This window comes from Astatotilapia calliptera, chromosome 14, assembly GCF_900246225.1.
Source record: "Astatotilapia calliptera chromosome 14, fAstCal1.2, whole genome shotgun sequence".
Taxonomy (NCBI): Eukaryota; Metazoa; Chordata; class Actinopteri; order Cichliformes; family Cichlidae; genus Astatotilapia; species Astatotilapia calliptera.
The window spans coordinates 33487207-33504700 of NC_039315.1; the positions used below are offsets into that span (position 1 = coordinate 33487207).

General features: G+C 41.3%; 1 protein-coding gene across 2 annotated transcripts; it reads right to left on the minus strand.

Moving 5' to 3' along the window:
* Positions 1 to 155: 155 nt before the first annotated feature.
* On the minus strand, positions 156 to 17291 carry poldip2 (polymerase (DNA-directed), delta interacting protein 2). Of its 2 annotated transcripts, none has more exons than XM_026192450.1 (11): positions 17059 to 17291; positions 10246 to 10321; positions 8288 to 8385; positions 8092 to 8191; positions 7808 to 7883; positions 4008 to 4115; positions 3486 to 3622; positions 3247 to 3273; positions 3032 to 3157; positions 1330 to 1409; positions 156 to 1237 (listed from the first exon to the last, which is right to left on the minus strand). In XM_026192450.1, the coding sequence occupies exons 1-11, from the start codon at positions 17241 to 17243 to the stop codon at positions 1123 to 1125; spliced, it is 1128 nt and encodes a 375-aa protein (XP_026048235.1). In that variant the 5' UTR covers positions 17244 to 17291; the 3' UTR covers positions 156 to 1122. The 2 variants fall into 2 exon arrangements, with proteins under 2 accessions (XP_026048235.1, XP_026048234.1); XM_026192449.1 differs by having other exon boundaries at positions 10246 to 10327.
* Positions 17292 to 17494: the final 203 nt, after the last annotated feature.

The following is a 17494-nucleotide window of genomic DNA, read 5'->3' on the forward strand; positions in this document are numbered from 1 at the left end:
ACTCTCTCAAATAGCCCTAGAGATGGGTCGGTGACCCCCTGGCAACCACCGGTTACTAGGACTCAGGTTTAAGCCAATTTTCCTGCCCACGTACAGGAAACAATTACACAAGTCTGATAGCTTCACACAAGCTCAAACTCAGCAGAAAGTCTGAATATTGTTCAAAAGGTGTATTTATTTTGCTTCTAATTACATCGGTATTTACAGTAGTATTTTCAACCATCAAATCACTTTATCAAAGCAAAAAAAAAAAAAAGTTTCTTTCCTCATTTTACAACTTTTAGGCTCATAACTCTTTTACAAAGTCACAGTCAGCCTTGACGACACATCCACATGTGCACAGGATCAAGATGACGGTTTGGTTTTTGTAGGGCGCAGACGGCGGGAGGAAGGCGGACAGCTTGCACAGAAAACTCATCTTCTGGTAACATCATCGCTGATGACTCCACAGAGAGCTGCTTCTGTTCACAGTCAGTGGGGACCTGACCTGCCACCAGCAGGAGGAGAGTTCACAAGTCTTAGCCTTGTGACTTTTAGTTTTACTTAACACTGAACAAAAGTGAATGCATTTCAGAGTGTCTGAAGCACATTTAGAAATCAGATCTCCAAAAATCTACATCAATAACACACCATTAGTTATAGGCATTTATCCAATCACGGACACCTAAATGATCACACAAGTGAAGAATTCTAGAGTTTTTTTTACCCAAATTCTTCATCTGGAAATGTTTATGGCAGTTTTTATTGTTATCATCATCATCATCATCATCATCCCCCCCCAGAAACAGCAGCATTAGAACAAATCTGGGTCAGGTTTAACGTTTTTCCTTTATGACTCGATTTTTGGCGTCCTGGGGAAGTTTTAGCCAACAGCAAATTAATACATGCAAAGCAGACAGACGGGGGGGGGGGGGGGGGGGGGGGGGGGGGGGGCAGAAAATAGGCAAGGTGGGCCTGCATTTAGATAATCTAGAAACTGCTAATAATTTCCCCTTTGCTTAGCTTTCCTGATGCTAGACTCAGGTTGAAGGCTGAAGCAATGTTACAAGTCAGGGGCAACTCTAGATAATGACACAAGCAGGACTGGCAGCATATCCCGGGCTTGAGGGTGGTAGCACACACTTAAAATGTGTAGCCAGCAGGAGGCGCTTTGTCATCCTTGTTGCTCTCCAAGGAGAAGGGAGGAATGCGGACATCAAAGTGGGAACCATCAGTTCTTTCGATGCGAAACGTTCCCCTAAAACAACAATAATAAAAACACTAAGTGAGAAAAGCTGAAGATACTTTGGATTTTATAGCATGTGAAGAAAGAGGTAGATGTAGACTCACCACATATGACCACTTGGGGCTTGTAGAGACACGTGGCTGCTGTATTGGAAGGCTGGCTGTTCTTTAGACAACACCGGCTCCTGTTAGGTAAGTACAAAGAGCTGAGCATTTCTAAACAAACGCGACAGTCTCCTCCTCACAGCCAGGATGACAGTCTGTTCATTCAACTCTGGAATCAGATCAAAATACTAACAGACAAGCGGAGCCAAGGCATCTGTATCATATCAGAACTGGGGTCTTGAAAAAATTCATCATTCATACTCTGGTGTTGAGGCCTTTGCATCAGTCAGGCATGTTTATTTTTAATATGATATGTAATATTAGGGATGGGTATCGTTTAGGTTTTATCCGATACCGGTGCCAAATCGGTACTTTTGAAACGGTGCCGGTGCTCAAACGGTGCTCGAACCGGTGCTTAAAGAATGGAGAACACAAAATTGGTCCAAAAACCTCTCATGGTCAGCTGGTTTTTTGTAAAAAGATAACAATGTTAGCCTTTTCTGCAGCTATAGGGCATATATGGTATCACTCTTAGCTGGAAGCAGTGCTTAAACAATGGAAAAAATACAAACTTTGTCCAAAAACCTCTCATGTTTAGCTGTTTCCCTCTTTTTCTTTGGTCATTTTAGCCTTTTTGGCCAGGGTGAAGGGAGTATCTGCCATCAAACAAGAAGACAGCCACATGTAGCTATGATGATGTTTGCTAGTTCACCTTACATGCATTAATGTAATAACGTGGTTAGCCTACTCAACGTAAATTATACACGAACAACATTAAGCTACTCACGCAGAGAAGAACGGCTGCTGCTACCATCAAATACGGCGCATTTCTCGGCTTTTAAAAAAAAAAAAAAAAAAACGCTATGCGTCGCCAGGTGTTTCATCGGATTCGAGGTGTTACTTCCTTTGACAGTATCACAGTATCAGCTTAAAGCACTTGTTGCAGGCTGCTGAGTTTGCATATTTTGCTGTGAAGTACAGCCAGACTTTTGACCGCTTCGCCTTGGACATTTTTAATCTGTAGCTCTGCATAAAAGAACGTACGTACCTGGCCCCGCCTACTATCCTCGGAAACGTAAAAATGATTGGCTAGAAGTGTATCACAGCTCAGGAAAAAAAAGCACCGAAATAAAGCACTGAAATGTGCGCTGCTTTTCGGTCTGGTTACTACCGTTTATGCGGACACCGGTACCCATCCCTATGTAATATGCAATGTAATGATACGTAATGAAAGAATACAGTAAAAAAAAAAAAAAAAATTACATCTCAGATGTCCTTTAAGTGGACTATGTTTGGTTAAAGGACGTCTTATGAAGCATGAGATCAGAATTCTATAATCCAAATGTAAATCGCCGCTTGATTCATTTATTTGCTTAACTTGTTTTGGACCGTAAACAAGGCGCGAATGGGACACCGGAAACAAAGCTCCCCACAGGAGTTTCCGCACCGGAAGTAGCATATGCTAACGTGCACATAGTCTATTACATACCTCAGTGTCAAAAACAAGTAATATAATATAATATAATATAATATATGGCATGCATGCATATATGGTGTGTAATATTACTAATGTAATAGTATTATCTTAGAGGGATTGTGTGTCATTGCTAATCGTGTCTGTCGTTCTGTGGCCGGCTGCGTTTGTCCAACTCCACATCTCGTTGCTGTCTGTGGTTCTGCTCGTGTTTGTAAGCATGCTCACCCTGCCTACGACACCTCGTCCTCGGACCGTCTCCAGAGTTCCTGATAGGCTGAAGATCCTCCAGTGTCTCTCTCTCAGCTGAACCACCTCGTTGCCCAAGTTCTCCAGACGGATACAGTAGCGCCACTGCAGGAAGACAACACAAACAGATTTGAGCTGTTTATTTCTGTGTTTCACTGTCTTTAATTTACATGATAAAATATAAAACTACTCACCCAATAAACATGAGAATTCTGGGCCTCCTAAGGACAACAAAGAATTAACCTTAGATTTCAAGCAAACTACAGAGGAGCATTTAAGCCTACAAATTAAAAAGAAACAGGCTGTAAGCCAACATCTTGCCAAGTACACCTAATAACACCAATGAAATGTGTTTGAGCTGTGAGGTGGTGGGGCTCAGGCTGTGCTGCAATAACAAATAATATATAAGTAATATCCGTAAAGATCCAGCTACCCTCATTCCCATGTAGAAGGGGATGACAGTGACTCTGATGTTCTCAGTTGTCTCTCTGTGGACGTCTGAGAGCTCCAGCCAGGGGTGGTTCTTCTCTTGCCATGCTTTAAGGGTGTCTCTGGCTGTGAATGGAGGAACTACAAAAACAAAAAACAATCACATTAAAAATAGTCTGCTTCTTAGGCATTCTAGGTGGCCATTGAGTGGATCTTATAAGGATCGGAACCAAAAGTCAAACTACAAATGACAGTTTCACATAGGAGGCATAAACTTTAACATTACAAAACTTGCCACTCAAGCACTCAATCCTGCAGAAATTACCACCACCTTTATTCATGAAACTGCCCAGAGGATCGTCATGTTTACAAGATAAGACCTACATACATAAGATATGTAGGTCTGTCACAACTTTATGAAACAACAATGCTATGGAAGGAAACATGTCGACTACATCTGTTAGATATAGAAGAAACCTGTTGGACTTATACAAAACCACAGAGCTGAAAAAAGATCTGCGTTTACTTTTTGAAGGGTTGTACATGAGGAAGCGCTCAAACAGCTCATGCTGGATGGGGACCTGCTCTGTGGAGTTATAAGGCAGAATGTCTTCATGGCTCACATAGTCCAGACCTGAAGAGGAAAGCCAGAAACAGAACCATCATAACTACTAGAGCAGGGCGATACTAAAAATATTTATCACGATATACATTTGAAAATTTGCGATAACGATATAACTGACGATATAATTGACACTAGACAAAATACTTTACAACTCCACAACTTTATTAGTGCAAAATAAACCATCAATGTATTTTCACTTAAACAAGCAGCTGTTTTTTGCATTAAAGTTATATAAAAATGTAACAGTGCAAATGCAAATTCCTTGCTGACAGTTTAACCAAAAGGCATTTCCAGTGGACATTGCACCACTTGATGGGTTGTCAGAGCATTACGTCTATCGTAGGGAGGAGCCTCGCGGAGTGATACGTACTGTGCTTCAACATAATATTACCATATTGCGTGTGTATAAGCTCTTTTTAAGTTTTGTGGATATTATACACTGTTATGCTGAGGATATGTCGGCCAATGTCCAGGGTTAGGGTCACTGTCGACTTTCAGAAAAATCAAAGGATTGATTTTAAGTGTGCCGTATTTTCCAAACAACACAGTAATAACGGCGGTCTGCTAGCATGCTCTACCAAAAATAGTGCTTTGTTGTGTATCTGATGGACGAAAGCTAAACCAGTTCCACACCACTGAAGTTGCAGCATTTTTATAAACCAATTCTGGTTCATCTGTTTCATTCAACGATCCGCTTTCGCCCTTGTCATTCTCCGTCGCCGCAGTGCCTTTTTCGCCATGTGCGTATGAAAACAAAGGCACAGCGCATGCGCGTTTTACCCATATTCTATCGCAACATTATACCGGTATTACCGTGACCGGTATGATATGGCCCAGCCCTAATAACTACCATTATCAAAAATGCTCTTTTCACAGAATTCAATATTTGAACATTTTGAGTAAATTACGTAATTTCCTCAGCACTGATAAAAGAACACCAGCTGCTTTTTTGCCCTTTTCTCTCTGACAGCAGGTTGGATGTGACTGTGTAAAAATAAGGTGTGCTCTATTCGGGCCAGACTCAAATTTAATGCTTAAAGTATGACCGCCAGTTTCTAATGCCAACTGTAAGACCCCAAGATATAAAAACCCACCCCTACTGGTGATGTCTAATTGATTTATCGATTAAAATCGATTCTGGCTTGGATAACGTAAAATCAATTCATTAAAATCCTGAATCGATTTTTTAATATAAATTTATTTTGCCAGAATCTCTGGTGAAATCTCACAAAATTTCAATAACCACCAAACAGCTAAGACAGTAAATGAGAGCAGGAACACGGATTCTGCACAAAGACAAAACCCGTGGATCAGAATCAGTGAGATGTCGCCTTTCTCACAGTCGGGGCTGAAAGCCGACAGCTCGCTGATTCTGATCTGTCGGCGGGTCCGCGCTTTGTGTTCCCTTTATGTGCGGATTCTAAAGCTGTTAATTTGATGTCTCTCCAAACAATATTGACCGAACCAGCAGCAAAAGAAGATCCAAACTACGCTTCACATAAACATCGTCATGTATTCACTCTTACTTTTACTTAGAGCTGGGCAATAGAACGATAACGATATGTATCGCGATATAACTTTTACTCGATAGAGAAATTAAGCTATCGCGATAGACCTCGCCGCTCTTGACCTCAAAAAAAAAAAAAAAAAAAAAAAAAGGTCAGCCAATCCAAATTAAGTAGCGCAGAGCCGAACCAATCACAGCCGCAGCGTCACGTCGCGTGACTTGTTACATACAGCACAAGTGCCAAGCCGCACGTGTGTTTGTTTGGGAAGCAGCCAGCGGGTAATGGAGCCAGCGCGTAATGGAGGAAATGAGTGTGCCGACTAGAAAAATCAACCGAGCGTGACCGAAGAGAAAACAGACGATGGTTCCAATGCCGGAGAGATTGTCGAACGGAAGAGCCATAGAAGTTCCGTAGGGTGAAGGTATTTCGGCTATTTCAAGTCTGACAAAAAACAGAGTAGCGTGCACTGTAAATTGTGCCGAAAGCAAGTCTGGAAATACAATAAACTGGTGCATGCGTCACACTGCGCCACGTTATTGTTTCGGTGAAATGAATTTCTACAATACTGTTAATTCTACTCTCTGCAGTGTTTAAATGCTCACATATACACACAGTTACTGTCCGTCCACACATACGACTCGGTTCTGCTTCTATGCCCCAGCTTTGTTTACTTTTTCCCACCGAGGCTTCTAGACTTCTGATTGGCCAACATTTCTGCACGGTTAGGAATCTAGCGCCACCTGCTGCTTTGGCATGTTCATAGCAGCGTTTTCCTTCATTTCTGCCTTTATGTGTGGACGGGATTATTTTTTAAAACGAAAACTGAAAATCTCCGTTTTCAAAAATACCCGTGTACGTGTGGACGTAGCCTCAGTCTCTGACTGGAAGCGCTAATTCGTCATTCGGCTTTTGTCAGACTAAAGTAACTGTTAAAACTGTTAGAAAAGCTAAGCTATACAACAAGGAGAGATTGAGAATTTCCTTTTAGTTCTCAGTTTATTTGATATTGACAAAAGTTAGTCAGTTTTGTCTGTTCTTCTGTAACACAAGCTAAGATTTATTTTTAGAATTAATATTTTGTTTCTAAGTGGAATTGACAATTTAGTCTGTTTCGTTTGTTCTATTTTGAAACTTAAACGCTTTAGCGGCTGCCTTTTGTGTAGTTTGCAATATTTGCCTTTATTTATCTGAAAAAGTCTCATGTTCCTTAAGTACATCTACCCTGTTGAACTTATTATGGGAAATAAATATTTAAATAAAAACAAGCTGCTGATTATTTCACATTTTACTTGTGAGCAACGGCACATTTAAATCTTACAAATATAGTTATTTGGCTTATATCGTGATAGATATCGTTATCGCCTGAAATGAAAAAAACATATCGTGATATGAAAAAATCTCATATCGCCCAGCTCTACTTTTACTGTTTTGCTTCGACCACGATGCACAGCTCTCTCTCTCTGTCTGTCTGTACTTCAAGAACAGTTTCCTGTCTAAAAATCAGTTTTCTTCATTATTCGCTTGCTTGTTACGCACAAGTCTACCGTTGTGTACAGCGCTGTCGGCTGACATTTTTTTTCCGTTTTATATACTTCCGAAAAGAAAACCTAATTTCTGCCGTTCAATACTGAACAAATTTAAACTTTTTAAAATTATGCAAAATGCAAAACGCTTAGCCGTGTCTCTAATAAAACCGCTGTAACTTCCGAGGTAATGTTCATGTATTGATTAATGGTTTTCTTTCGTTTTTGATCTACTGCAGAATATTTTTATAAAATCCCAGGCCAGGAAAATCACCTTCATGTTTTTCTGTGTTTTATCCTCAGCTACTTTGACACAAAGGCATCTGCTGTGATGCTTACACCTTTGATAAAGTCTTGCGTGTGTCAGCTTCCTTTTTATAGATACAAAAATATGTAAATGTACTGATCTGAGTTATAATATTTCTGGCTGTCAAAATTTCCCAGATTCAAATTGAATTGAATCGAATTAAGTCGAATCGTGGATCAAATCGATTCGGGACCTTGTGAATCGGAATTGAATCGATTCTAGAAATCAGTGACGATACCCAGCCCTAATCACCAGCTATCTCCCGTCTTTTATTATGACAAAAGCCTCCATAAGAAATAAATGAAAAACAATCAGAATGTGAGTCAGATGTATGAGTGAGTGGCTCCTGACCAGTGTGCATACCTGGGATGGCGTACAGAGCCCTGCTGTCATCGTGGTTGGCCAGAAACGTCACTGCCTCCGTCTGGGACCTCTGAGACTGTCACAGCGCACAGACCAACAGTTACATACCTGCAGACCTCAACACTAATAAATACCTACAGTTTGAGTCCACCACAGTGGAGGGCTTGTCACCTAGCAACATTTCCACCCACTGCACTGCCTGAGATCACACAGACTGAGCTCAAAACAGTGGTTGACGCTCTGAATAACTACATGATCTCAGTACAAGCACAAGTTATACTTACTATATGAGGGCAGTCTCTGGTGTCAATGAGGACTTGGTAGTAAGTGTGAGTCTTCCCCTTCACCTCCTTGGAGCCGTGGGCCCCTGGGGGCTCAGGTTTGCTGCAGGAAGAAGCACTACAAAATCAGTACACAACACACAAAACAACCACGCAGAAAGTCAAGCTGAGATGGGCATTTTAGCCCAGACCACCCTACCTGTCAGACATGGGAGGGGTGATGTCTCGATCATAGAGGCGGGCGTGCCATGGAAACAAGACGATGCCTCTGTAGCCAAACACGCTGTGGAGAAACAGCTAGGGGAGAGCCCGACAACAACAACGACGAGATAAGGCTTTCAGAAATTATAGATGTAGGACGCTCAATACACACAATGTTGTATGGGATTACAGTCACTAGAAGAGATGATGCAAACAGGTTATATGGACAACACTGAGTTACATAAACTGTTTCATAGGCCTGTTCTCTCTCACTCACTGTTCTGGCGTCGTTCATCATGTATAACTATAGACAAAGGTATGGGCAGTAATGCTGAACACTGGAGCAGAGCTGTTTCTATCCTCTCCACACTGTTGCTTTGTTCTGCACTACTTAAGATCCATCATACAGTGCCAAGAGTAGGGAATTAAAGTCTGACCACTAAAGTAATAAGATTAAAGAACAAAGAAAGAAAGTCATGCAAGGGAGACACACACACACGCGGTAGTCAAAGGGCATTTCTTATTCATCTCTGGGAGTTATGTTAACTAAGCAGTTCCACATGCAGCCTCCCTGGGCAGGCTTCTAAAGTATATTCTGCCCCCAATTTTAATATTTTTTTTGTAATATTCTTAACTTATTTTTTTGGTCCAGAGCCTCTTCCCACTCTCAAACTCCAAGTGCACTGCTTTGGAGGTCTGCTGTGACCTGCAGCAGGCAGAGAACTGCTTCATGAGCCACTAGCCCAAACTCACCAAGGCTACAGAGTAATCTAACTCTGTAACACTGTAATGGTCCGTGTGCAGTAGAAGGGCCTATGAAATTTATGTTAGTCATCTGTCTAATACAAGAGAAAGAACAAGAGCTAAACCAGATCATCAGCTAAACCAGATATAGGGCTGCCACGATTAGTCGACTAGTCACGATTATGTCGACTATTAAAATCGTCGACGACTAATTTAATAGTCGACGCATCGTTTGAAGCTTTGTAAGATCACAAAGGACGCAGGAATGAGTAGTAGGATTTAAGAGTGTAATAACGGACTGAAACAGAAGATGGCAGCACTGCATGTACAAGGATGCCAGCTGCCGTTAAACCCCGAAGAAGAAGAAGCTGTGTCCCAGAATTCATAGCGCAGCCCAGCGCAGTTGTCAACAATGGCGGCAGCTAGTTAGTTTTAACTTTACTCTTATTATTCTTTCTTGGTCACAAAATAAACGTTTAACATATTTTCAGGCGAGAATGTAGCTGTGTAAACCTCAAATATCTGCTCAGTTTATCAAGACACCACATATTTTCAAAAGCGCTCCGACGTTTTCGGAGACGTCTGTTACCCACTAGCTCGTTAGCTAGGCGGGGGCAAGGCTAACTAGAGCCGTGAGAACACCGGACTCCCGGCAAATCGTTTTCAAACCCACCGCCATCTTTCGCTAGTCAGGTTAAACATATATATAAGTCACTTAGATAACTTAAAAATGTTATTGTTTGGCTTTCTTTAGTATTTTATTTGTTCCTGAGTAAATCGGTTTGGCTGAGATTAAAGTTATAGTTTTTGCACAGCTAAAACTGTCAAGCAGACAGCTGATTATCAGAAGTGTGAGACGCTGAGAATATACTCCGGTGTCCTGTTATATTTTAGAAAGCAAGGAGTTTATTAAACTTCACCGAAACAATCTGCAAATTTCATTAAAAATTAATAAACTACCATCTTGTCTTTATTTTTAGTTAGCACAAACACTTCAAGCTGTAAGCTAATGATAGTTATATAAGACCAGATGCTGCTGGTGCAATAAGCTGTACGTCCAATGGATGATGATCTGATTAGTCGACTAATCGCAAAAATAATCGGTGACTAGTCGACTATCAAAATAATCGTTTGTGGCAGCCCTAACCAGATCATCAGCTAAACCAGATCATCAGCTTCGGTATAAGCATGAATAAAGTGTGAAGGTCTTACCTGTCCGGTTTCATATTTGCCGTGCTGCTTCACAGCCTCAAACACTCCCACAGTCTCTAGAATCTTCCCCTCAGGCCTGTTCCTGCCAAAAACAGGCAACATCATTACACTCTGAATCTGTGTGGGTCTGCATGCTACACAAAAATTGAACCAACAAATCATGTATGGGACAGCACACCGGGTCGGGAAATTCCATAGATGCAACGACAGCAATTTGGAATTTGCCATCCTATGGAAAAAAATATGCATTATGCCCTATAGGAAGACAGGTCCTGCAGACTCTTCAGCCCTGATCTCAATCACAGTTTGATAATATTGTTAACACTTGACCGTTGAGGTGTTTTGTTCAAATACAGTTGGTCTCAAACTCCATGCCCCCATCATTATTTCAGAACAAAACAAACAATACGTGTTGGCACCGATAACAACAGCTGGTCACTTCATATAAATAACACTCTTATTCTGTGCTTCCTGCAAAGCTAATCTTCACAACAGAAATGAAGAGCAGGGATTAATGAGGTGGATATATGGACGGGGAGATTTAATATTACACACCAAGTTGGACAAGTTGTATTGCACAAGAATAATCACAAGGTAAGCTGCTTTTATTAGAAATATGGTTACAAAACAACGAACATGCAGATTCTGCATGAATACCTCTGGGTAAGATCGGGAGGACAATACTGTACTCAGTTCTGATGGGTGACCATCTCAACTTTGCTTGAAAGACAAACCAAGTTCAGATGCAATCCAGGCAGAAATGTCAATCATGACGAGAGAGGGCTGAAAATTGAGTCAACGTGGAAGTGCCAAAAACTGCAGGGGGTATAATGGCCACTCAGTGCAATACGAACCTGCGAAACTGTAACCACTTGGTGACAATGTTTTATCAAAACAGGTTAGGGTTGTTGTCCCACTAATAAGAAACAAGAGAGTGCAGTATTTGCCCCGAGGTCAGGGTGGTGCAGTCTCTGTGCTGCTGGGATAGCCTCCAGCCCAAAGACTTTAGAATATGGATGAACACTTTAAAGATGTCAAATGATGAGAACAAGAATGAGCCTATGCAAACATGCACAACTGGCCTAAGTTACTCTTTAACCCCTCTGGGCTCCTCTTCACTTTCTACTTGTGCAGCAATCTGAGACAAGTCGATACACTGTCCACAGATAATCGCCAATCTAAATTTAGCCACACTGCTACAAACTCTGGACCCAGCCTCAGCCAACAGCTAGCCCTTGTCAACAACACGCCTTGCCAAGAACAGAAACTATCCATGTCACTATCCATCCATTTGGGTTGGGGATTTGTGCCATTGAGCAGTCAACATATCACAGAAAAGCTTGGTAAAAATATAAAAATATCAGTATGTCATCAGATATCATTACACAAGGAAAAGGTTGCATAAACAAATCTTAACGATACAAGAGTGTGCTGATTCACCGCTGCTATTCCAACCAGCGTGTGGGCACTCACCCACCTGTCCACCCACCTTTACTCTCTCTCACAGAACAGATAAATCAAGCACACTCTGCCTCTTTCTGTCCACACCTGCAATCTTTGGGCTTTCACTGGTGACCATTGAGGACGTGAAACCAAAGCTGAGAAATCAATAATGAGCTAACCATTTCACTGTCCACACAACTAATTAATAAACATTAAGAATATCTAGAAAAAGACTGAAAGCCAGAGCTACAGTACAATAAAAGCATGAGTAGTAAGCAAAGTTAAAATCTTCACTACTCCTTGGGAGCTTTACTACGGTCTTTTCTTACAGTAGGTTGTGTTTCATCTTCCTCCTTCAGCTGACACAACTGTACTTTCTTGTCTGCTGGCTCTTTTCTATTGTCTCCATTGCGGCTCTGTTCCTTGCACTTCCCAGTTTACAGAGCAGTTCCATTATAAATTTGAGCTACAGATACATACTGATCCAGTTAATCTGAAACTTTAATTTTGCTGTTGCTTCTACTAGAGATGACACGTTAACCTGTTTAACATCAATTTCACTGGCACGCCTGTTTACACACGTCCTTTCAGCATTTTTTTCCTGAGCACAAACAATGTCAGTTCATATATATTTATATTTTTAACCAGCTAGTCCATGCCTGGATTCCTTCCAAGCACACATCTCTGATTCCTGCCTGTGTTTGCTACTGAGTCTTCCTGATACATCCCAGTCTTGCAGAGACAGGGAAAGATTGCAGAGTGCTTGGATGTCAGCTCACGGCTCTTCTTGCCAGTCTTACTGTACACATTAGATCACTGAAGTCATGTATAAATTTACAATATTATACAAGCTTTACAGTTAATACTTGCAAGCCTGTACTGAATTTTAAGGCCTGATAATGACCCGGGGAATTATATGCCCAATTTTAAAATTAAGAATAACTAGATTAAGTGTTAATCTTAAAGAAATACTGCTTTTGTGGTTGCTGCAATGCTGTCGGTGGTTAATACAACTCCATTTTTAGTTTCAGTATATAATATTTGGTACAAGCCTGTCAGCAGTAAGACAATTAACTTTATTTACACCAAGGTAATTCTCCCATTACCAGGTCTGACTGTATAAGATCAGTCCACCAATCATCAACGATTAAGTATTGGGTTGATTTAAGTCCTAAATAACAGGAGAGGCAAATATTAACACACAAAACTGAGATACTGACAGGGAGCCAACAGGTGTCTGAATGATGTTAATAAGACAGTGCCTCTGTGCAGCCTGCAAACTGCAGCCTGTGTAGCACCAAATGTTTTAAGGGTCTCTCAGTTGTTCTCTTCACTAAAATGACAGTGCCAGCATTAATAATAAGGAAATAATACAATATACTATCAGGATAACGCAGATATTGCTGAATAACTTTTCAAAGCCTATATTTGTGCTACTAAATTCTTTCAAAACTGCCAAACCACTGAAGAAGAATCTTCCCAAATGTTTACTGTGTAGTTAAACATGTACTGAATTGACGCCATAGGTTGGAAGCAGTAACAACATCAAGTGCAGCTCAACTAATGCTGGCAAGCTACTTAACAGCCAATATCTGTGATTTCTTCATTTCTTGCTGGTAAATCCTCCTCTTTCAGATGGACTCTAAAGTAGGGCTGGGCAATATGAGGAAAATCTAAAATCACAATATTTTTTTGGCTACATCACCATATATACACAGTGATATGTTTAACCTCCAAAATCCATATAGAGCCTAAAATTGCACTGGTATACGCATTCAAATCGACCATTCAATGTTCTTTTTTTCCCTTCTTTGAATACAAAAAACCTGAATGAAATGAAAGGTTTTATTTCAACTACTTTTTAACCATTAGTTCTACACAGAGATTTTTCACAAATGACTACAGTCACAGTAAGTCTCTCTGTGGTCAACACTAGACCTTTAACAAAATATCATAGCAACAAAAAAGGACATCAAGCAATAATTCACAAGACAATATAAAACAACCGAAATGAAAAGGGTGCTTTTTATGCTTATGACGTATAAAATCTATACAATAAAAAATGTGATGACCTCAAATTACAGAAACAAAAGTCTAGATAGTGACTACAAAAAGGACTGACCAAGAACAGTCACAGGAAATCACTAGGGGTGCAACGATACACAAAATTCACGGTTTGGTTCGATACTTTGGTGTCACGGTTCGATATTTTTTCGATACAAAATAAAATGTTCATGCCTTTTTAATTTGTCATTTATTAAAATTATAAATATATATTTTAACTCAAAAGTACAGTTTTTAAATTTAACCCTAACCCTTGTGCGTGTTTTTTATTTTGACAGCGAATGCGCACCTGCGGACCACTTATGTGCACCCCTGGTTATTTAGCTCATCATATCGCAGCCACAGAAATTATTTTGGTCATGAAACCATAAAGCTGCACTTTCTTTTTGCCTTATAGTCTGATGTGTCATAACTTTTCCGTTTTGCGGTAAGCTTTTCTTTGGCTGTCACTTCTTCACCCTGACCTGTCTTATTTGGCTCAGCAGAACTAAAATATATATCCTGCTGCTTTTACACACGCACTCACATAAGCTCAGCGATTCTCTGCGCGATCAACCTCTCACATGTTTAAGCTGCGGGAGATTTCACTTGTCATGTTTGCGTAGTAAGCTAACGATTGATAAGTCGATGTCAGAGGAATTGGTGCACAAATTATCATCACTCACCAATCAGTACTGTCGCTCTCTATACACAGTTCACGCGATTGCAAAGTGAAAGCAAAAAAAACAAGTGCAAATTCAAATGCGATTTCAATATGTCACATATTGACAGTGGCTCACCGATGCCAATGACATAATTACCCAGCTACATTTCCGAAAGAATGCAAAAGCATTGACATATATTTTTCCTTCCTACAATAGCCGGACAGGCAGGGCAGAGATAGATTTTGGTAGCCCGACTGGAAAAAATCGCTAGCCCCAGGACGTCGGGCTAGCGATATTGCAAGCCCTGTATCTGATTGAGGAATCACTCATCTTTGGAAAAGAGTTTATTACAGAGAAATGGCTCTTTCCAAAATAAAAGCTATACTATCCGCTTCTTCTGGGCTATATTCTCAGCAGCATATTAAACATATCAGGTCCCCATAAGGAGAATCCTGTGCTAACGGCTATCTAAATGACTCAGGTAAAGTTTGTAGCATGCATGCTTGTTGTTTTTGTCTTTGCACTAGGATGATGTCGGCGTAAATGTGCAGTCATATTCGTTGTGTTCCCACTAGTGCTTTCAGGTTAACCTCGTTAAAATGACCTTAACGTCACAACACGGCAAATCTCCGTTAACGAGCTAGCCCTGATAGCCCCGTGCATGGGGCTAGACGGCCAACACGTTAACGAGCTAACTGCGCTAACACACTAGCTCCCACCCATGTAATTGAGCATTGCGTGGCACATCCAACATACTGTTTTACTTTAGTCCATGACGCGCTTACCTTCAGGGTCATACGTCACATGAAAACCAAAATAATTCCAAACGCCAGATCTGAATGAGGGTGGGGGAGGTCCATGTTGCAAGGAGAGCTTAACTTCTGTCTCGCTAGCTTGCCCTGCGCTCTTCCTTCTGACTATGCTGTCTGTGTGGAGCGCTCAGTGGATCTGCGCTCGACAGTGCAGCCTAGGCGGAGTAGTCGAACGCAGATTCACTGAGCGCTCCACACAGACAGCATCGTCAGAAGGAAAGTTGATAAAATAAATTACAAATGTTGTATTGTTCGATACATATGCGTACCGAACCGAAAGCACTGTATCGAACGGTTCAATATCGATACGAATATCGTTGCACCCCTAGAAATCACAGCTGGTTTATTTAACATTTTATTTGCAGTATTTTCCTATCTGGTAAAATATAAACATGCATGTTCAGTGCAGTGTGCCAGGTAGAAAAGAAGGGGGAGATTAAAGATGCATTCGCAGCGTGTGGGAGAAAAAAAACATTTCAGCGAATTACATGCAGATAGCTTATTAATGCTATTGCAATTGATACCCGATGGTTACAATAAAGACATTTCAACTATTGTACGTGGAAAAACTCGAGGTACCCATGGGTCGCCACAGCAGATTATCTGCCTCCATCTCACCATATCCCAGCATTCTCCTCTGTCACACCATGTTCTCTTTCACTCACTACATCCATGAATCTTTTATGTGTTATTCAACTTTTCTTCCTGCCTGGCAGCTCCATATTCAATGTGCTTTAGCCAGTTAATCAGCTTTCTCTCTCTTATGCATATGTTCAAACATCTCAGCCTCACCTTTCTAGCTTTGCCTCCAACCTGCTCAAACTGAGCTGTCCCCCTGAGGTCTTCGTCCTGGTCACTCCAAATGAAAATCTTACCATCTTCAGCTCTGCCAAATGTGTTTATGTTAGTGCCACCATCTCCAAACTATACATCACAGCAGGTCTCGGTTACTACCGTGTAATCCTTCCCCTTTTTTGGACAGCTGGACCCATGTATTTTAAAACATCTCCCTTTACTACCTCTGCTGCCTGCATCACTCTTACACCTGCCTCCTGCTTATTCACACACATGCATTCTGTCTTGCTTCTATTAACTTTCATGTCTCTTCTTTCCAGAGCATACCTCCACCTCTCCAGGCTCTCTACCACCTGCTCCTACCTACTCTCACTACAGATCACACCTCGCTTTCTAATGTGTTGTCTGCAAACATGGCACGGAGACTCCTGCCTGACCTCAACTATCAGCCTGTCATCATCACTGCAAATAAGGAGCCCAGATCTGATCTCAGTTGTAAATCTCACCTTTTACTCCAACCACACACCTCAGCACTGTCTGGCTTGCCCTCATACATGTCCTGCACCACCCTTCTATACTTCTAACACTCCTGACGTCCACATGCAGTACTACAGTTCCTCTCTTAGCACCCAATCACGTCTTCTCCGATCCACAAAGACACAGTGAAGCGCCTTATAAACTTCTCTATACTTCTCCATCAACACTCTTAAAGCAAACATCAAATCTGTAGTGCTCTGAAGCCACACTGCTGCTCACTGATCACCACCTCTCTTTATAACCTAACTTCAAAAACTGCTTCACATATCTTTATGGTATGGCTCATCAGCTTTCTTCCTCTGTAGTTACAACAGCTCTGCACATCACCCTTGCTCTGAGTCCCAATTCATTTGCACATCGGACTCACTATGCAGGTATCATCTACCTACAGGCAGCTGTCCACTTAATAGCAGCATGGCCAGTGTCTTTAACTAACGGTGCCATTTTGAAGAGCTCGTGCTTAGCTAAAGTCTTTAGCATGCTAGCTCTGGCATATTAGGACAGTTGAGGATTCTTACCGTGACGACATAAACCTCCTCTGCTGAACACCGTCAGGCAGGCCGCAAGCTCGGCATAGTAACCGCGGTCTGTATGCCTCGAACCCGCAGCTGGTGTCAACGACACTCAGTATTCTGTGAGCATGCTTCTTGTTGTATTTACTGACACTACTCAACAACCCTCGACGTAATGCACTAGCCGCCATCTTTCCAATACTAGCACAGTCACACACGTATTATATCGTTTGTCCTCCAGCGCTGAGAGCCAATCATAGCTGAGCTGCCTTCATGGAACGACTGTAATAACAGAACCAAACGCTTAACGTTCAGTAACCTTCTTTTAATTATTTTCGTTTACAACAAATATGACCTTCATTGTAGTCTGAAAATAAAAGTTTAACACTCCTTTATTTTCATTCCACCATTTCATTGGTTAAAATGCTGATTGCGCACCGGT

Coding starts and splice junctions, on each gene's coding strand:
- poldip2 (XM_026192449.1), bottom strand. CDS start 17,243: ATGGCGGCTAGTGCATTACGTCGAGGGTTGTTGAGTAGTGTCAGTAAA. Junction 10,328..17,058: donor AGGAGGTTTATGTCGTCACG/GTAAGAATCCTC, acceptor TGTTTTTGGCAG/GAACAGGCCTGAGGGGAAGA. Junction 1,238..1,329: donor GCCCCAAGTGGTCATATGTG/GTGAGTCTACAT, acceptor TTGTTGTTTTAG/GGGAACGTTTCGCATCGAAA.